The sequence below is a fragment of the Girardinichthys multiradiatus genome, chromosome 1 (assembly GCF_021462225.1).
Source record: "Girardinichthys multiradiatus isolate DD_20200921_A chromosome 1, DD_fGirMul_XY1, whole genome shotgun sequence".
In the NCBI taxonomy this organism is placed as follows: Eukaryota; Metazoa; Chordata; class Actinopteri; order Cyprinodontiformes; family Goodeidae; genus Girardinichthys; species Girardinichthys multiradiatus.
This window is the reverse complement of record NC_061794.1, coordinates 13,452,959-13,474,562: the sequence shown is the minus strand read 5'-3', so window position 1 is coordinate 13,474,562 and position 21,604 is coordinate 13,452,959. Positions and strand designations below refer to the sequence as shown.

The 21,604-nt window shown below is 38.4% G+C and overlaps 1 protein-coding gene across 1 annotated transcript; it reads right to left on the bottom strand.

Annotated features, from left to right (window-relative positions):
• Positions 1–34: 34 nt before the first annotated feature.
• On the bottom strand, positions 35–20,134 carry LOC124863460 (polyamine-transporting ATPase 13A2-like). The gene is made up of 27 exons (XM_047357872.1): positions 20,120–20,134; positions 17,158–17,325; positions 15,121–15,179; positions 14,958–15,024; positions 14,771–14,846; positions 14,483–14,564; positions 14,331–14,400; positions 13,265–13,399; positions 13,103–13,169; positions 12,803–12,934; positions 11,870–12,016; positions 10,310–10,356; positions 10,054–10,242; positions 9,272–9,478; positions 8,233–8,343; positions 6,397–6,553; positions 6,155–6,266; positions 5,955–6,079; positions 5,643–5,821; positions 5,198–5,290; positions 4,983–5,110; positions 4,664–4,771; positions 4,004–4,100; positions 2,756–2,979; positions 2,520–2,671; positions 2,188–2,347; positions 35–759 (listed from the first exon to the last, which is right to left on the bottom strand). Exons 1-27 carry the CDS (start codon positions 20,132–20,134, stop codon positions 579–581), a joined length of 3,288 nt encoding a protein of 1,095 aa, XP_047213828.1. The 3' UTR covers positions 35–578.
• Positions 20,135–21,604: the final 1,470 nt, after the last annotated feature.

Sequence of the window (21,604 nt, the reverse complement as noted above, 5' to 3'; positions counted from 1 at the left end):
GTGAATGAAGCAGGAATTAGTTGTGTCTGATACATCATAGAAAAGAGTTGAAATATCCTTTATTGTCCCACAGTGGGGAAATTCAGGTGCATCAGTGACAAAGCAAAAAGGCAAATGGAAGCACAAAAAAAAAATCAGAAAGTTACACAGTACGGCCAAGAATAACATCTCGGACACAAACCACTGTGCAGCAATAAAATGGCATACTTGGCAAAGAACCCACAAGAAATGTGCATCGGTGGCCGTGCGAGATTTACAGAAAAAATTGTGGAAACCGCAAACAAAAAAAATGTAAAAACTTGACTAAATTACCCCATTTTCTCAATTGCAAGAACGTCTACTTTGCATTAATCAATCGTATAAAAATCCAAAAATTACATTGAAGTGTGATTGCATTGTGAATTGTAAAACAATGAAAGAGGAATTGATGGTTTACAAAATTTTCCAAACATTTAAACAATGTAAAAATATTTATCATTGGAAAGAAACTTTGTCATGTTGGTAAATGAATGTTGTTTAGATATGTAATATAGTAAAGTCCAGAGACCCGGTGAGTCTAATGGAAAACTAGACGGATACTAGCTGAAGGAGATGAGCGAGTCGTCTGACGGATTCAGCGTTTGATCAAGTGGCGGCCATGTTGTACACTGAGACAGAACGGACTTCAGAAGTTTGTACTGCTTCTTGGACCGACGTCTTCCTCGCAGCAATCGTAGACAGCTCAGCATGCCCAAATCTATCAGAAGCCGGAGGAAAAAGATTCTGGTTTACAAAATATCTGGAGGGTGTCACTGGAGATACGTTTCCCCTCAGAATGTGCTCTGGCTTGGTTTGTTAATTATCAAAGGTGGTGTTGGAAAATGCCAACAACATTGGAGCATGTTTGTTTTGTGTGTGCCTGAAAACATTCATTCTACAATACAACAATAATCCCCACAGAAATTACACACTGTAGTAACTCAAAATCTGGTTTTCTTCAAACTGCCATTATATAATTGTGTTCAAAATAATAGTGTTTAAAAACGTGAGTAAACCTCAAAATTCTTAGAATAGTTTTTATTTGCATGCACTGGGAACATTGCAAATTATATTGTAAATCAAACCATGAAGGAAAATGTATCAGTCTTTTAATCACACTACAGAAAATAGAGAAAAATGAACCTTTGGGTGTTCAACCAAATAGCAGAGTCTGCATTTTTCTTTACAAACTAACATTTACTGTATAAACTGAAAATCTTTAGGGTTTATTGTTCCTGTGAATCACTGAGAACTGCTTCACATCTATGTTGCATGGGGTTTATCAACTTGTCACCTGTGAACAGGCATTCCAGCCTAGGATGATCTGACAACGTTATTCAAGTAGGCTGGTTGCCCTATAACTTTGATTTTGTTGGTCTGGAACCAATATGCTGCTCGCTTACTGGTGTGTTTGGGGTCGTCTTGTCAAAACACCCATTTCAAGGCCAATCCTCTTTGGCATAAGGCAAGATGACCTCTTCAAGTATTTTAATAAATGCAAACTGATCCATGATCCCTTGTATGCGATAAATGGGCCGATATCGTAATAAGAATTACTAGGTCATTCACAGAATGAATGACCTAGTAATTGAGCTCCACACTGCTATTATCTTGACCATGCCTCTTTCAATCATTTATTTAATTACACAGATTCAGGAGCATGCATATAATAAATGTTGGTTCTGTTGGTTTTCCATGACTCTACTACACCTACTAGTGAATTATTTGCCATGTGGTGATATGATTTCTACCAAAAACTGATTGATTTGGTTAGTCTAGTTGCCCTGCTACTATCTTGAACACAGCTGTATGGATAAACCTGCTGGCAGCTGTAGCAGACATGATATGAAGTGGCCTCTGACAGGAGACACTTATGCTGAGTTTACTGTCTTGTAAAGAGAGCGCCCAGGGGAACATTTGTAGTATCCTTTGCAGACGAAGACATGCAACATCGTGCTTCTAACACTGGGCCTAAACGTCTCTAATTTTCTGGCCCTTCTTGTGGACAGTATGCATCTCTAGTTTTTTCCCAGGTAAACAATACCCTGGACATTGTTTTGTGTACCTCCATACACACCAAGTTGAGTGTGTGAGTAATTCTGCATACATATTCACAAGACAATAGTCCATTATAATGCATGAACATTATCACTCACCTCTGCAAAAACACAAATCAGAAAGTTGACAACAGAAACAGCCACAAGCAGGATCCTAAACGTCATATCAGGGAAGTCATATAGTTGCAGTAACCAACTAAAGGAAGAACCTGGATATAACACAAGCCACACCATCACAGCAAACTGGATCAGCAGCAGGCAGAGGAAGATCGCTGGAAAGATTGGAAAATTATGTCATACAAGGCTTAACATTTTTGATGGATTCAACTTAACCCAAAGCTAAAATAAACACAATGATAAGGAACTGTAAGTTTACATATAAATGTTGAAGTTTCATTACTCTGATATAAGATTCACAATTGTTCGATTTATCGAACCACTCACAGTTATGGTAGAGAGGTTTTTTGTGAGGGTAGCTTTTGGTGACCACAGCTGCCAGGATAATGTACTGAAAACCAGATAAATCAAACACACTGTTGTTCTCCATGTTGGGTAGGTTATCTGCTCCAAACACCGTTGAATTAAGTGGAATATACCTAAGAGACATGGTTATGCACAGATGTGAATAAAGTTAAGTACTCATTTACCAAAATGCAATTAAATACAAACATTTAACTGACCATCCCTGTGAGGTGGTGATGAAGAATGCACCCAGCTGGCCCAGAACGATCATGCAGGTGTGAATGAAGAGGCTGCCGAACACGGGCAGGGACAGCAGACTGGCTGGAGGTCTGCATGGGTACAGCTCCTCACTGGGACCTCCTCTCCCCATCACCATGGCCAGCAGAGTCACGAGGAACAAGTCAAAGTACAGGAACTGAAAGTCGCCTAAAGTTGTCTTTACCTGGTCACATACATCAAAGCATTGGTTTTAATAAATACTTGTAATATGTTTGCAAGGAATGTAATCAATTCAGCTTCAATAATGCATTTATAAACAGCAATGACTGATTGCACTGCAGTTGGGATGGGTAAAATCTTAGAACTAGTTCGCATAAATAATAAAAAGGTAATCGTCTAGACTTACGTAGCGCTTTTCTAGTCATACTGACCATTCAAAGGGTTCTTACCCACTTTTAACCAGCCGCACTCACAAACGCGCACACATTCATACACCGATACGCAGATCGGTAGGCTATTTGTGGTGTAGGTGCCTTGCCCAAGAGTACATCAACATGCAGCAGGTGGAATGGAACCCCTAACTTTCAGTAGCAAAAAAAAAACACTCTTTCCATTGAGCCACAGCTGCCCTAAAAGATTTAGAACCACAAATATTATTTTCAGTGTAAACTAAAATAACTACAAACATTTCCCATTAGAATTATAGATTGAGCTCCAGAGCCCAACCTTTGGAGGTGAGACCAACATTTTCTAGTATTGCAATGAGCCCAGGTGAGCCGCAGGGCCTAAGGCTCAACCATTAGCACTTGTATGTATACAGCCATATTCAATAAATTAAAATATGGGTTCCAACGAGGCTCTCAGATTACAAGCAACTCAAGTAAATAACAAACATTAAGCAGGTATTAAGCATTCTTCAGTAAGCCCATGTTTCTGTATTAAATATGTATGTATTTATTGGTCTGATTTAATATTCAAATCTTAAATGTTGTGTTTTTATTAGCTGCAAGGAGAAAATTAACAGAAATAAAGGCTTGAAAACATTAGTCTGTGTGTCATTTATCTGCATAAAGGTTTCACTTAGTGATGGAGTTATTGTAATAAATTGACTTTTCAATAATATTGTAATTGATTGAATATGACTGTATACCGGTAACTATTTTGTTTTGGAAAATAAATGAAAAGCTAAAGATACAATATGTCACACAGAAGATCTGCCTATGGAGCCAAGGATAGCTGCTACTCACTGTGTTCAGGATGAGGACGGAGCAGAACTGAATTAAGCTGTATAAAGCCATGTACCTAAACAGACTGAACGATGTAACCAGAGAGCATCTCCCCTCTCTGTGAAAGAGTACAAAATGTTATATAAAGTTAACCACTTACAATTTAGAACTGTAGATTTAGCTGGATATTTTTTATTTGCTCTTTTACTGTCGTGTACTTCTGTTGAAAAAGTCACAGCATGTTTTACCATGGCCAGCTGGCTCTCTGGTCTAAGTTGTCAATTTTTATGTGAATAAGTGCCTTTGAACTCATTTTTCTGTTCCTTCATACTCCTTAAAAGGAGTGCAAATGTAACCAAAATAACTTCAAGGAATCACTGAAAAAGATCGTAGAATTAGAAGGTAGTATTACATTATCCTGCTATTTTATAGCAATAAACTAAAGTTTGTTAACAGTAACAATACTTGATGCATTTTTGGTTTTAAATAAAACCAGTTAAATCATGGGGTATGTTAACTTATTTTAATTTGATTCCCCAATACTCAGAAACCTTTTTGTTTTTGCTTAAGGCTAATCTTAGAATAAGAAATTAAATCCAGTCACACGTTTAACTGTATTTTGAAGTCATTCACATTTATCACAATGCTGATTTCTGCCTTTAAAGCCACCTTGGTCCTCACCTGATCAGCATGGGAACACAGCTAATGTTTTCAGTCTTGGAAGTGAAAGTTGATGCGACTGAAGCAAAATAACTTGAAACTGACAAACGTCTAGTAGCATGCCTAGCTGTTTATTCCAGATTTATTTTGAAGTAATGTCACCTTTACTTGAGTACAATGTTTGGCTATTATTCCAGAAATGGCATGATGCTAATCAAATTTCTTATAAGAAACACAAAATAATCTGAAAATAAATGTATACCAATGCCACGGACTGAGGACACTAAAAATTAGATTCTTTTTTTAGTCATATTTCTTCTGAATACATTCCCTATTTTATGTTACCCTTTGGTTACTTGTCAAAGAAACAAACGAAATAAAGACAAACTTCAATTTCTGCAGCTCCTTCACAAGTTGGGATTTTTGGTCAGGAGACATCCTTGCAAATATTGTGGCTTTCATCAATACCTGCAAATGTGATACATATATTAATAATTGATAAAACTGTTGCTATTGTCAGAATATTTTTTGCTGCAATCATACAGATCATCTTACCTTTGGAAAATGTTCTGGGAAGTGATCACAGAGGGCAGCAAATGATTTGCCAGTAACAGCTAGATGGTAACTAAAACCAGCTTGGTATGGACCCTGAGAGAGAAATTACAACAATAACAACACCCAAACTATAGCAAAATAATTAAAAACACAATAAATAAAACTTGTAATGTACCCGTGTTTGTTAATGGTTATATACATTATTGACTAAAGCAGAGGTTTGCAATACAAGTTGCAAGAGGGCCACATTGAGATGTGGCAGGAATCAAACTGCCAACTTTTCAACTGCAAGACAGCCCAAGTCAAAACAGGTGAAAACCCTCCCTGGAAGGCCAGAAGTGATAACCCGTAATAATTTTCAGCCATTCTTTGGGCTTAAACACCCTTCTGGATACTCATCATTCATAAAGCTTTTATAGTTGAGCTCTGACTGAAAAAGACCAACCTGATTAATGATGTCTCTGGTGCTTTGGGCAGGAGAGGTCCCCTCGTCTTCTAGACTAAACCTCAGTGTGGGGAGGGTTTCAGCGGTGTGGGGGGTTGCATCGACATTAATCACCTTCTCATCAGATCCCACCATCCCACAACTTTTTGCTACATTCACTGCTGTTAAAAGGTTGTCCCCTGTGTGAGAAAAAATAAATAATGACAGAATAAAAAAAAAAAAAGCAAATCAATATATTAAACAACTCCGAAACTTTAATGTCTGGAAAATGTTTTTAACCACACAGTGAAAAGGCTGTGAACATGTTCTCACCAGTGACCATAACACTACGAATGTCTGCCAAATTCAGGATGTTAATGACAGCTGCGCTCTCAGGTTTTACCAGATTTTTCATCATCAGTAAGCCCAGGAATTGCATTTCCTTCTCTACTTCAGCCCTGCAGAGCAGAGCTGTGTTCAATAGAAAGTTGCTGTTCTAATTCTATATTTAAAAAAAATCATTGTTTTCTTACCGTTCAGTATTTTTCACATCTGAATTGATGTCTACTGGTTTACAGGCAAGTGCCAGAACCCTGAGGCCTTCCCTGGAAAAGGTGCGCAAAGTACTGGAGAACTCTTCTGGAAATGAAAACAAAAATGACCCCTTGTTTTCTAAATGTCTTAAAATTTTTCAAAGTTTTGAAAAGGAAGAACAAGAAAAAAAGTAAGAGTTAAGTTTTTGTCTCTAAAATTATGGACAGATTTCTGTCTCAACCTGTATCAGGTCGACAAAGGCTAGCCACCATCTCTGGAGAGCCTTTGAGGAAAGCCATAGCAGAGCACCCCCCAAGGTCCACCGTCAGCACGCTCATCCTCTTCAAGGCTGAGGAGAAGGGAAACCTCTTAATGATGGCGACTGCCTCATTGGTGGACTGATGAGGAAATAGAACAAAAAATAGATGTATAACTTCTACAGGCAGAGTTACAGCTCTTTTGGTGCTTATGAAACGTGGAACTGGTGCTTAACTTAACACTGCTCCCTGGGCTGACCACATAGATATACAAATAACCACAGCTCATATCAAGAAACCTTTTTTTCTGGCCTGGCCTTTACAAAGATGACCCTACTTCTGTAAGAGCTGCCCTCAGTGCCAAATGAAAGGCTCCAAATTTCCTTCCAAAGCTCCTCTCCAACCACTACCTATTATCAGCACCCCATTTGAGCACCTTGGAATGGACATTGTTGGACCCGCTGAGAAAAGTAAGACAGAAAATTGCTATATGCTTGTGATTAATGATTAGTCAACCAAATATGTTTTTCCACTGAAATCCATTAAGGCAAATCCATGGCTTTCTGCCTAGTTCAGCTCTTCTTAAGAGTAGGGTTTCCACGGAAGATGCTGACCAACTAGGGAACCAACTTTATGTCCAACTTACAGAAACAGGTGTATAAGCTGCTGGGTATTTGAAGCCTGAGGACCACCCCATACAACCCTCAGACTAATGGACTAACAGAGTGGTTCAATCAGACTCTAAAGTTGCAGGTAGTTGCATCATATTCAATTCCTCCGACTGACCTGATTCTAGAATCCATGTTTCTGAAGACCTTCTTCGGCTTCCTATGGTGCTCAGAGATCGCCCCATCTTCACTTCTATTCATTCAGGCCTTTCAGATATCTTTATTCATGGCCACTTTCACCTTCACTCTCCAAAAAGGTAAAACCAAATAGCTGTCAATCTCTTTTCCAATTAATCTCTTCTGTTTTAGCTCCTTTCTCAGCCCTTATGAACTGATCTCTATCTACATTCAGTCCAGATAAGCCACAATTGCCTCACCTCAAGATCCACTGTTCTTTACTGGGTCAGGATGCCTAGCTAAGAGATTCCGTTTCATTAAACACTTCCTCCAAGTTCGCTGAGGTCCAACATTTCACCCAGAACATTATTCAGTTCACTCCTTCTGTGTCAAAGTCACATCTACAGCATCCAGTCAGTGCATCTCTGATCAAACCATTCAAATTTTCAGACGTTGATCACCCCATGCATACAGTTCTTATGTCTGTAATAATCTCAGTGGCTTGCATCAAGCTCTCTCTCGGCTCTGGTCAATTAAATTCTTAAATTTTGGGGGTCTTTAGTGGTCTTGGGAAAAGCCTTTTTCTGAAGATTGCACCCCGAGTTTCCTTCTCCCAAGCTTTCATCAGCAAGTCTCCCCAGATAACCAATCTAACCAATCCTCACACCTAATCCATCCATCACTGCGACCCCTTCCTTCAATAAACCTTTAAACTCATATCTTTGTGGTGTGGTCCTTGCTAGTGAATGGCTAATGGGCAGAATTTAGATGTTGTCACTTAGGGGTGAACTCACTTTTGTTGCCAGACATTAATGACTATGTGTTGAGTTATTTTGAGGGGGGGATATAATACAATATTTACAAAAATATGAGAGGTGCACTCACTTTTGTAAGATATTAAACATGTCTATGGTTTGGGAAAGCTATCTAAGTCAAGGAAGTAAAAATGAAAGGTGAAAGTTGATTATGCGAGTTAAATTTTGAGCTAGCTTGTGTAAAATGCATAACTGCAGGACAGGACTGAGTTACACTCACACTTCTTTGATACTGAGGTTGGTCAGTCGGTGGTCTCATAACAACCAAAACTCTGTGACCTCCAAACTCTGAGTGTACAATATCCTCATCTCCCTCTGGCTCCTGAAGAATCTGATAAATTACAAAGAAAACACAAACAGGATTTTTACATAGCTATAAAATATATATTTATATATTTTGCAATGTCATAAAAGCTTAAATTAACTGAAAATCTTAACAATATTTTAAAATAGAGGCATTGAACAAACATGTACCTTTGTGTTTAAAATAACACCCCTAACCAGATCATTTACTTATTTCAAATTATATTTCCATTTCTCAAATAATATACTGGTAGTAGGTAGATTTTTATGTCTGAAAAAATAATTTATTTAATTAAAGAGTTGTTTTGAAACGGTAAAACATACAAAAAGGAGCAGGAAATGTAGGCTGTTTGGTTAAAATGATCTCAAATGGTTTATATCGTAACCAAAACCAGAAAGATGTGTAACAAAATGGAAAAGCTACCATTTAAATGGATGGAAGACTTGCCAATGTGGCAAAGATCCAGCCAACAACCCCCTATTCAGTATTGTAACAATTAGAAGATGCCCATATAGAGCTAAGCTATCGGCAACAAGCCCCTACATGTTTGGTCTAGACCCCCCAAAATTTGGGAAGACATAGATTTTACCCCCATAAATCCTTAGAGGAAGCTATATTTTTAAACAATATAAAAATAAAAATGCAAAAAAAATATTTTGCTGTTCATCTAGACAAAACAATGCATTAATACCATGTCCCTTACCATTATTGGTACAATGGAAGAATGAAATAGAATGAAACACACAAATATTTGCAATTTCTAGTTTTACATGTAAAATCCGAGTTATTGTTATCTATTATATTGACCTAAATCTGGTATTTTGGTGGGATAAAATCAGGACTTTTTGTCTAAAGGTCAAAAGATGTAAGCCAAGTAGCTAAAAAAGTTTAGCACAGAGTGTTCAATAACTTTGAAATCATAAAGAGTAAGTATAGTGTCTGTATAATTTCATACCCAGCCAGTAGACTCCACCATCTTTAGCTCCAAGGGATCTCCAAGGGGCTGACCTTGCAATAGTGTAACAGTGTGACAGCTGGCTAGCGCGACACTCATGTGACCCTGAGGCAGTAGCATGGGATCAGGTACCAGTTGAGAAAAACCACCAGGTCCAGTCTTCATCACCCCCCACACATTCAGACCCTCCTCAGTCAGAGTTCCTGTCTGGGAAAACAAATTTACTCGAAATTTGTTGTCAGAACCTGAGCTGACCAAAATTACTCCAAGACCACACTGATGACTCAGCTAGGAGGTGAAAACAAGAACGTCATCTCAAGCTCTGCATGCCTCATTCCTCTGATAGGGTTGAGTATTCATGACTCAATAACAGGAAAGAGACTGGGCAACAACAAAAAAACATCTTGATGATCCCAAAGACGTCCATAAAAAGGGTTGCATCTTCTTTTTACTTTGTGGAACATCCTGTTATATTGGGCAAGAAATTAATAGAAGTTCATAGAATGTCAGTCGAACACGGTAGTGGTAGTGTCATGGTCAGGGGCTTATTTGATACTTCAGGACTTGAATTACCTGTAATTGATGGAATAAAGAATTTTGCTCTCTACCAAAATCCCTGATTAGAACATGATCTGGCCATCAGTTCACAACCTTAAGCTCAAGTCCACCTGGTTTATTCAACAGGACATAGATTCGAAGCACAGCAGTGAGCCGCTAATTATAATTTGAATACTTTATATTGTTTTTTTATATCCTCAGCCCTTTAAAGATTTAAACCTCACCTTCTCAAAGCAGAAGACTGAGACCTTGCCACATATGTTTATTCGTGGTGGACTGATGCAAAAAATACCACGCTCCTTTAACCTGTTCTGGGCATAAATAGTTCCTGTGGTGATGGCAGCAGGCAGGGCAGGAGGAACTACAATGGTCACAACATCCAGGGCTCTAATAATCAACTCTCCCCAGGTCACCTGGAAATACATCAAAGCATGTGTTAAAACTCTTTATTTCAATAAAGACCTACTTCATGGCACTTACATCTGTTTTGAAGAGTGTCACGAAAATGTAAATGGTACCAGAAAGAGCTGTGGAGAAATGTTTAAAAAATCATAGTTTAAATCAGGGGTTCCCAAACTTTTCCATACCATCGCCCCCCAAACAGCATTAGTTTCTGGGCGGGGACCCCGTTTTGCAAAACCCACAGAAACATCAACATTTCAAAATGTCTTTTATTAACTATTATTTATAAGAATATTATATTGTAAGAATATTATTAAAATATGTTAAAAACCATTTAATCTCACTGAATAAAATTAAATAAACTGTTGAGAATAAGAACAGTTTTTCTTTAAAAGGATCATCCCCAACCTTTCAGAGGTCTCCCTGAAAGGTTGGGGATGCACAGTTTGAAAACCACTTGTCTAAAACATTAACATACAGATGAAATTGGCTCCCCCCCCCCCCCCCCCTTTTTAACTTCAAAGTTTAATGTGAAATAAAATGCTACATGTATTTGCTAACATATTTACAACTGCCAAACAATTTAATGCCACTGGTAAAATTGGTCATCGTCTTCCACTTTATCTGGTACTGGGTTGCGGGGGCAGCAGACTCAACAGAGACACCCAGACGTCCCTCTCTCCAGACATCTCCTCCAGCTCCTCCGGGTGGAGCCCAAGGCGTTCCCAGGCCAGCCGAGAGACATAGTCCCTCCAGCATGTCCTGGACCGTCCCCTGGGCCTCCTCCCGGTGGGACGAGCCTGGAACACCTCCCGAGGAAGGTATCCAGGAGGCATCCGATATAGATGCCCGAGCCACCTTAACTGGCTCCTCTCGATGTGGAGGAGCAGCGGCTCTACTCCGAGCCCCTCCCGGATGGCTGAGCTCCTCACCCTATCTCTAAGGGAGAGCCCGGCCACCCTACGGAGGAAGCTCATTTCAGCCGCTTGTATCCGGGATCTCGTTCTTTCGGTCATGAGCCAAAGTTCATGGCCATAGGTGAGGGTAGGAACGTAGACCGACCGGTAAATCGAGAGCTTCGCTTTTTGGCCCAGCTCTCTCTTCACCACAATGGACCGGCACAGTGCCCCCATTACTGCGGCAGCCGCACCAATCCGTCTGTCAATCTCCCGCTCTATTCTTCCCTCACTCGTGAACAAGACCCTTGAGGCAGGAACTCCCCTCCAACCTGAAGAGGACAAGCCACCCTTTTCCGGTCGAGAACCATGGCCTCGGACTTGGAGGAGCTGATCTTTATCCCAGCCGCTTCACACTCAGCTGTGAACCGTCCCAGCGCATGCTGTAGGTCTTGGCTAGAGGGGGCCAGCAGGACCACGTCATCTGCAAAAAGAAGAGACAAAATCCACTGGTCCCCAAACCAGAGCCCCTCCGGCCCTTCCCCACCACCTGCAGGGGGAACCGTGAGGGACTGGTGCAAAGAGGATTGGGCGGGTTCATGGTAGAATTGGGATTCTGTAAAATGTAGTGTAAAATTCCTTCATAAGTAGGATTATAAGGCTCATTAAAGTTAGCTCCAACAAGGTAGTTGTAGCAGGCTTCTTAATTCAAATGCAGACAAGCCACATTTCCTCTACTTACCAGTACTTGTGACAACGGCAACAGCGTTTCCTCCTTTAGCCTGAATGATTTGGGTGCCACAGAAAAGGGTGTGTCTGCGCTCAGTCTTTGAGCTGTAAGTAGTATCACCAGCTGGCAGTGGGGTTTTCAGTACTGGAATACTTTCACCTGAACACAGCACCGATGAAAGCAATTAACTGTGAATTTAAGTGAGTAAAAAACACATGAAAAGTTAGTGGTTCCTGGGTCTGGGTCATTTCCTCAACTTCTGAGGTAAGTGAAATAGAAAAACAGCCTGTTACGAAATTACATAACATATACACAATGATTTTTAAAAGCTCACCTGCATTTGTATAATTACAATAGAAATTTAGGTTTTATGATCCTAAAAGTTTAAACTGTGAATAAAATAACTCACATATACCATCATAATTTAGAGGAAATAACTAAATGTAGGGCAGAAACAATTAATCGGATTGATCGTGATTAATCTATTTTTTTTAATAATCGTCAACTAATTTAGTCATCGAGTAATCGATAACTGGAATATACAGACTCTAAAACATGCCATCTGTTGAAAGAATAACCCATACAGAGCTGTAATTAGGCCAAAGTTTACAAAAAATATATAAATTTAGCATTTAAGGTGAAAACCTTCTTTGTCTGTAAATATGCTCCATCCACTCAGATCACTTCACCTGGTTCAAATTCTGTTAAAAATAATCTCTATTATGCGCCTTTTGCTATGCGATTATTAATCGAGTAATCAAAAAAATTGTCAACAGACTGATCGATAAGCAAATTAATTGTTAGTTGCATCCCTTCCTCAATGGTCAAACCAAATAAACACAAAAAACTAATTTGATTTTTAACTGCAAATTTGAAATTCTGAAAGCAAAGCAAGAAATCTTAGATAAGGCCCTTTCTGGCAGCAATGTGGAAGCCTATGATTACCTGTGAGCATGCTCTCATTGACAAGACACTCCCCCACCAGCAGGGCAGCATCACAGGGCAGCAGCAGACCTTCCTGAGGGATGATCAAACAGTCACCAGGAACAAGCTCCAAGGAGCTCACACATTCTTCCTCTAAGAAAACAGAAAACCACAGGATTTACTAAACAGTTCTGGGTTCAACACAGAATGAGTTCACAAAAGCAGTCTTACTGTATTTAGTTCCAACCAAACCTCAAAATCCACTTCTGACCTTCTGAAACTGAAATAAGCTACCATTGGAGAACATTTTCATTAACTCACCCCCCGAGTCTCTTCGTATTTTGACGTCTGTTACCAACCGGGCCATGTTGCGAATAGTTACACTTTGCTATGGAGTTAAAGGAATTCAAGTTTATGAACTGTAATCTAATTTTAATTCCAGAAATTAAATCACATCAATAGAGATCCTGTCTAAAGGCTCACCTTTCGAGTTTCATAGAGTGAAATACTGATGGAAATGAATGAGATGATTAATATACACATGGCATAATAGTAATATTCATCACACATCCACAGCACCAGACTGCCCACTTGAAATATATAGAATGGATTAAGGACCTACAAGAGCAGAAAAAAAGGGAACATCAGTTCAACAATTTAAACTCTAAACCTTTTATTTTCATTTTACACTTTCCAAACACTTACATCTACAAACCTTTACTGTCTGAGATAAAAAGAAATAAAACAACCTCTACGATCTTAACTTCGTATTTAATTAATCAGTTAAGCACTTATTGTGAAAGGAAAGAGCGAAAACAACCGACTGAATGAAGAGCATCGATAAAAATAAATTTTAAAGTTTTGTAACAAACTCTTAATTGAAATTAGATCTGCACTTTGACTGGGCCATTCAAACAAATGAATATGCTCCGATCTTTTGCAGCCTCCAACAGGTCTTCTATTAGGATTGACCTGTATATAGCTCCAGTCTGAGACAGACTTAAAACTCACAGGATCCACACAAGGAGGCTCCTTTCTAATGGGATTGTACAATAAACTTGTAAAATCCATCATTATCAACTTTTTTGGACTGTTACAAAAACACATTTGTTTTTGTTCACCATACCTTTTGATACTGCATATTTTTGTCTAATCTTCATTTAAAAATGAAATTAGCCGAACCTTTGTAATCAAATTACAGCAACTTCCTGACACAGTATAGGCAGGAGGTAATAGGTTGCTCATACAAAACCAACTCACAAACTCAGAAAGAAATGTGGCTGTTGTAGCAGTCAGGATGTAAAGGTATTTTCACCATACCATACCATACCAATTTGATTTATAAATCCCTTTAAACACCCAAATGACCAAAGTCCTATATACAACCATAAAATACAAATGATCAGTCATAAAACAATAAACAAAGTGGTATAAAAAATGCTTGCTCATCATAACAAAAGATCAGTCACAAAAGTGGTAAATTACTCATTTTAATTTCTGTTCAGGTTCTAGAAATTAAGTTGAAAAACAATTTTTTCCCCCAACTCACTTCCTCAAGCAGGAGCCTCAAGTAAGACTTCACAGGTACATCAATAATGTTGTCCCCAAACAGGCATCTCCTAAAAAAGAAATGTGCAATAATCTGTCTTAAAAAGACAATGTAAACTATACATAATTGCAAAAACTTGTATCTTTTTGTACCTCGAGCTCTGCTCCTGACGACTCAGCCCCCTTTGAAAACCAAACAAATCTCTGCAAGTCAATTCCTCATTGAGAACACTAAAGAGAAGCAGAAGCAGGTTTACACTGTTGCAAAAATGACCATCTCATGTTGCATTAACATTTATTTAATATCTTATTTCTACCTAATCTGAAATAGCTTCAGCCCTCTAAATAGAAAAGAAATGTGTAAAAGATTATTTGGACTGTATCAATCAGGACCATTCTTCTAGCTCTAACTGATTGTGGTAATCCTGTTTCAGTATCTAATGCGACAGAAAACGTCTCTCCTGTCCAGCCAGACGTAACGCAGACCTTCAAACAGGAAGTAGCGCAGCAGCGCTCTCTAAAATACAATAAAAGCTACTTTAAGGATGATTTTTTACATCTTTTTTTTTTTTTACTTATCTTTCTAATTAACCAATTATCATATTTAACAAATTAAAAACCTTATGACCTCTTCTTTGAGCAGATGAACTGTTTTTCTCCACTCATCCTCCTCCTGCTGCCCCAACAAATCCAAACTGGAGGAAACAGCTGAGTCAGCACATTTCTACATATAGAGGTGCTTCTAAGGGTTTAATGATTATTGTGTCAGAAAACAGAAACACGGAGCTCACCTGCCCTCCTCCAGCTCTTCAGTGAGCACTTCCACCACATGCTCCCGGCCAAGACAGTCCTGATGAAAAATATTGAATGTAGCACTTTGCAAAACAATTTGAACCCCTATGAACTTTTTTATTATTTGTTATTTTTCTGCCACAAACCTTAATGGTTTTATGGGGGAATTTTATCCAATAGACCAACATAAACTGGTGCATGATTTGTGAAGTGGAAGGAAATTGATACATTGGTTTTAAAATTGTTTAAAAAAAAGAAAATCTATCTATCTATCTATCTATCTATCTATCTATCTATCTATCTATCTATCTATCTATCTATCTATCTATCTATCTATCTATCTATCTATCTATCTATCTATCTATCTATCTATCTATCTATCTATCTATCTATCTATCTATCTATCTATCTATCTATCTATCTATCTATCTATCTATCTATCTATCTATCTATCTATCTATCTATCTATCTATCTATCTATCTATCTATCTATCTATCTATCTATCTATCTATCTATCTATCTATCTATCTATCTATCTATCTATCTATCTATCTATCTATCTATCTATCTATCTATCTATCTATCTATCTATCTATCTACATAGATTCAACAAGGTGCTAGAAACACAGATGCTGCAGATTTGTCGGCTGTACATCCATGATGTGAATCTCCCGTTCCACCACATTCCAAAGGTGCTCTATAGGATTGAGATCTGGTGACTGTGGAGGCCATTTGAGTCCAGTGAACTCATTGTCATGTTCAAGAAACCAGTCAAAGCAGGATGGATCCATGCTTTCATGATGTTGATGCCAAATTCTGACCCTACCATCCGAATGTCGCAGCAGAAATATCCAGAAGGTTGGTTTTATTCAGCAGATCATTCTTTAAAATAGTATTTTATTAAAATAATATTTTATCTGATCTTGCATTGTGATTGGTTGTCTAAAGGTTTGCTGATTATTGCCTAAGTTGGTTCCAAGACTAACTTAACTTCATTTCCAGATTCTTCAAGATAATCCTTGGTTCTCAAACATAAACATTGAATGGTAATGTTGCATCACTCTTTTTGGTCATGATTTTCAATCATCTTTAATCAACTTGTTTATATTGTACATAGCCCATTAGTCTTCATTATTCTTTAATTCTGCTTGGTAGCTAGTTGGATTGTTTTTAGCATTGTAAAGAGTTTGTTGATTGAAATATGTTTGACTTTGAGTTGACTTATTTTTGTTAATAAATTCTTGTATTTTAAGAAATTGTGTGAATTCATTCCATGTGTGTGCAGATATACCTAAGAAAGAGGCCTGTGAGATGGAGGAAATGCTAATGTACACCACACTTTTAGGTTGTTTTTTTAAAAGTACATTTAAATCCTTTACCATTTTCATTCCCCTTCACAATTATACACTACTTTTGTTGACCTATAACATACATCCCAACCAAACACACTATGCTTTGTGGCTACTGTAAATATAAACAGGATGAGTGGTAAAGGAAAGGTCTCACTGCACAAATCAACTCAGAATACATTTTCTTTTGCATATTTGTTTGCAAAAAGGCAATAGATTAAAAAATGGGATAATGGACACAAAAAATGTGTTAAAGTCTCTGTTTGATTTGATGAGCTTGAAGTTTTATACATATTAGCAAAACCAAAACAAAAGTTCCACACCTGAAAATGTATTTATGTTTACAGCCCCAGCTTGAACTAAATTATGTTAATCAACAAATGAAATAAAAAATCTCTTTAAAATCTTAAATGCTTGAAGATGATGTCATCAACACTTAAACAATTAGAAATGTGTTAAGTCACAGTCACTTTCAAAGGACCGCAAGCTCTATGCTCTGGTTTATAAAACTGTTGTAATGCGGTTTTAATTTCTGCAGAACATCTTTGATATGAAACGTGAAACAAAAAAGCAACAACAGAGGGTACATATTTTTTCACACCTCTGTAGGATATTGTGTGAGTATTTGCACTACTGATACGTTTGCTAGCAACTGTAAAGTTAGCTTTAACTTCACTAACACTCACTCTTATCAGCACAACATCTGCCAAAGCTAGAGGGCAGAGGCAGCAGCGGGAGACAACAGCGAGCCGCGGCCACCAGTGGAAGAGAATCAGGAGAAGACCAAATGACAGCAGGGCCCCCAAATGACACAACCACACCCGCCAGGGTACCCATCTATACCCCTGGACATCCTGAGGGAACACAGAGTCAGGCACATTCAAAGACATGATCATTTCATAAAGCGGAGAAATCCTGCAAACCAATTAAAGCCAATCAGAGTAAAGAAAGTTTACTTTTATTTGCTTTTCAGTATCAAACTTCTATGTAAATGTTTATGGGAATTGTAATTGTAATTTGTCACAATGAGGCTCCGTTTGAGTTTAGCAGAAAGATTGAAGAGGATCGTACCATCACCGAATAAGGACAGAGGAGAAGGTCTTATGGACCTAATAAAAGAAGTGTGCTCTGTCTACTGTAAATAAAGGTTGAGGATGAATGCAGGATGTTATTATTTATGACATTTAAAAATAAACAGCGTAACACAAACCTTCAATGTCAATAGCAATAAAACTTTACACATCCTTGATTTTCTAAATGCCTGTCATTTTAGTGTGGGAGGTTTCATGGCTAAACTGGACCAGCCTGGTAGCCAGTCTTCATTGATGGCACCAGTAAGAGCAGAGTGTGAAGGTTCAATTAGCAGGGTAAGAGCACAGTTCTTCTCAAAATATTGAAATGCACACAACATTATGGGTGACATACCAGAGTTCAAAAGAGGATAAATTGTTGGTGCACGTCTTGCTGGCGTATCTGTGACCAAGACAGCAAGTCTTTGTGATGTATCAAGAGCCACGGTATCCAGGGTAATGTCAGCATACCACTATAAAGGATGAACCACATCCAACAGGATTAACTGTGGACGCAAGAGGAAGCTGTCTGAAAGGGATGTTTGGGTGCTAACCTGGATTGTATCCAAAAAACATAAAACCACGGCTGCCCAAATCACGGCACAATTAAATGTGCACCTCAACTCTTACTATTATTGAGCCACTTTGGGGTGTTTTGGGGAAGCGAGTCAGGAAACCTTTTCCTCCACCAGTATCATGCAGTGACCTGGCCACTATCCTGCAAGAAGAATGGCTTAAAATCCCTCTGACCACTGTGCAGGACTTGTATATGTCATTCCAAGATGAATTGACGCTGTATTGACCACAAAAGGAGGGACTACACCATACTAATAAATTATTGTGGTCTAAAACCAGGTGTTTCAGTTTCATTGTCCAACCCCTGTATATATACTGTATATATACTGTATATCTATATATATATATATATATATGCGTAAATATCAGAATGTCATGATCTCCGGTCGATTGTAAACCAGCTAAAATAACACTAGTCGCCTTAATCTTTCTTTCTGAGCTTCTACAGATGCTTCTACATCTGCTAGACTGAAAGGAGCCTCCTTTTTTTCACAGCTACAACAGCTTCTCACTGTGGGGAGATGGTTGCACAGGTGGTAGGAGTCCTGTGAGGGGTTATAGGATCCCTACCACCTGAGCAACCAACAAGTTGGTGTGTCTCTGGGCAAGATGCTTCACCCGCCTTGCCTGCTGATGGTGTTCAGAGGGACCGGTGGTGCCAATTGTATGGCAGCCCCTCTTCTGTGGGCCTGTCCCAGGGCAACTGTGGCTTCAAAACAACCTACCACTGTCAGTGTATAAATGGGTAGATGACTGGATGTAGTGTAAAGTGCTTTGGAGTTCTTTGTAGCGCTCTACAAGTGCAGGCCACTTACCATTCTCACAGCCCCGTTTGGACCTCCTGTTCACCAGAATGGTCCACGTAAGAGTTGGTGTCTGGACAGAGAAAATTAGTTTAGGATAAAACAGTCTTTGTTTATTTCATTGTGTTATGCTTTATAGTTGGTGCCCAAAGCTAAACTATTTCAAATACAGCAGCCTGCCTAACCTTGATGCTATAAATTTGTTTTGGGCTGTGTGTTAAAGATTCAACAAACAATTCAATTACTGGATAAAACACAGATCAGTCATAACGCTCCACCAGCACTCATGCATATTTGTATTAATGATGATTAAAAGTTATGGTGGAACTAAAAGTGTTGCTAAAATAAGCTGTCTCCTTTGTGCTGGCTTAACTGCTAACCGCGGATGTGACACCATCATTTCTGTCTGTTCGTTCGCCAACTTGTGAGAGGCCATAAATCTTCCTTTTAGTAGTCCATCATTCATGGAGTTTCTTGACTAAAGTAATCATATGATACCCCGACTAGGTAGCTTATTTTTATCTAAATTACTAACTTTCTTAATAACTGCATTTGGCACATAATATTTATTTATAGCCAAACCAAACATATAGTTGCAGTTCACAAAAGTCTATGTTCACATAACATAGACTTCCTGCGCTAAAGGCACACTGATAATCATGGGATGCCACACTGCACAATGGTAGTGTATTATATATTGGGTGTTTATTAAATAAGACAAGTAGCCTGGGGAAAAAACGAAAGTGACAGATTTTTTTTTTCAATATTCATGTCTCTTTTTCAGACATTTAGCAAGTAAAATTAATTTTGGTAATTCTAATTGACATAAAATACGAATAATGTAATTTCTTTAATTCTCTGAGTCACTCCACTTGACCTAACCCCTTGCAAAAGACGTGACTTTGCACAGCCTTTTGAATTCTTTTAAACAAATATGGCGTCTCAGAGTATGGCGGTGACTTTGAGGTATGATCTGGACGCTCATGCGGAGACTGTTCCTCTGTCTATGCTGACACCTGCTGGCTGCAGATACCTTAAGGGAGTAGGCCTACTTATTTATTATTTATTTATTATTATTCACCACGGTGTTTTTGAAAATAAAATGAATACAATCATAAGTCCTTTGCTCGTCCGCAAAGCGGGACAGGCCCAAACTGCATCGAACAATTAGATCCGCAGAGAGGATCATGAGGGCTGACCTTCCCTCGATCCATCCTTCCCTCCACACACACACACACACACACACACACACACATATATATATATATATATATATATATATAGAGAGAGAGAGAGAGAGAGAGCTGAATGTTTTGGGTCTTTGTACTCCTGTTAACTTCCTTGTCTATGCATCCAGACTTGGCCAATAAAGTTAATTCTGATTCCAATTCTGAGAAGGACAACATCTTTCAAAGTTAAAAAGTTATTGTTTGACAAAATAGATCGAGTTATCGTCAATGATCATCAGGAAATTCGTTGCGATGAAAGAGCCTTTTAGCTCCAAATATAAATAATCAAAAAGGATTAAAAAAAAAATTATGCTTTCAAAAGCAAGAGAATATGGAGCCTACAGTATAGAGAAGGAGAAGACGATTTACAGTCGTTTTGACCGCAGGAAAACCTTTGAAAAAATGACCACAAATAAAGGAAACGCTGATCTGTTTAATCCCGTCCCACCCTGTAGGTCAGCTGATGTGTTGCTTGTCAGGTTGACCTGGACAGCAAAATGTTAGATCCATCACCTGGAAACGGTCACACATGAACATTTGCGGAAATAAAAGGCTACTTTTTGGGGGCGTGGCGTAAACAGATGGCTGCAACTTGTCTATGAGAGTAAATTGAATATCTAAAGCTACTGGTTTAATTCCTAATGTTTTCTACAATTATCATTAAGAAATGCAATTTATATGACGTCCGCTCGCAATAAGCGAATCATCTTCTTAGATAATCTCGTAGATCCAAGTATAAAACATTTATTTAGAATTTATTTGAGTTTCCTCTTTCACTTTTATTCCATCCAGCATTCATTTTAGGTATATGTGGAGTATAAATATTTGAGCGCATGTACTCCGCTAGATCCCACTGTTAATTTTATCTTTGTTTTCTCTCAGTCTTTAATTAAGTTTTTTCTCTTGGTAGGGGATTTTTTTTTTCTTTTGCGTCTCCACGCAGTACTTTTTGCGTAATGGAACAAACACTACACCCGTTTCTGAGATTTATTGAGTTTTATTTTGAAATCGGCATTAAATATAAGGATATTCAGTAAGACTTAAACACAGTTATTATCCACAAGCTGTCAGACTACTGAACTTTGGACAATAATACGACACTAAACCACATTTGTGACTCTTAATTGCTGCTGGAAAAGAAAAAAAATCCCCCCATGTCCCCTCGCGGGCTCCGTAATAATCCACAATAAGACAAAACTGATTTAGAAAAAAAAGGAAATTAAGATTTTTTTTGGAGGTCAAATGTTAGCAAAGTTACATTTACTTTCAATCCGAACCTGAGCTGGCAGCAGTGCTTTGGCTGTCCTGAAGGAGATACAATAGAATAGAATAGAATAGAATAGAATAGAATAGAATATTCATTGTATTGGGGAGTACAACCAAATTGAGGGTGCTTGCACTGGGCTGCCATACACCACAGTAGGATATACAAAAAAATAACAAGGCATTCTCTTA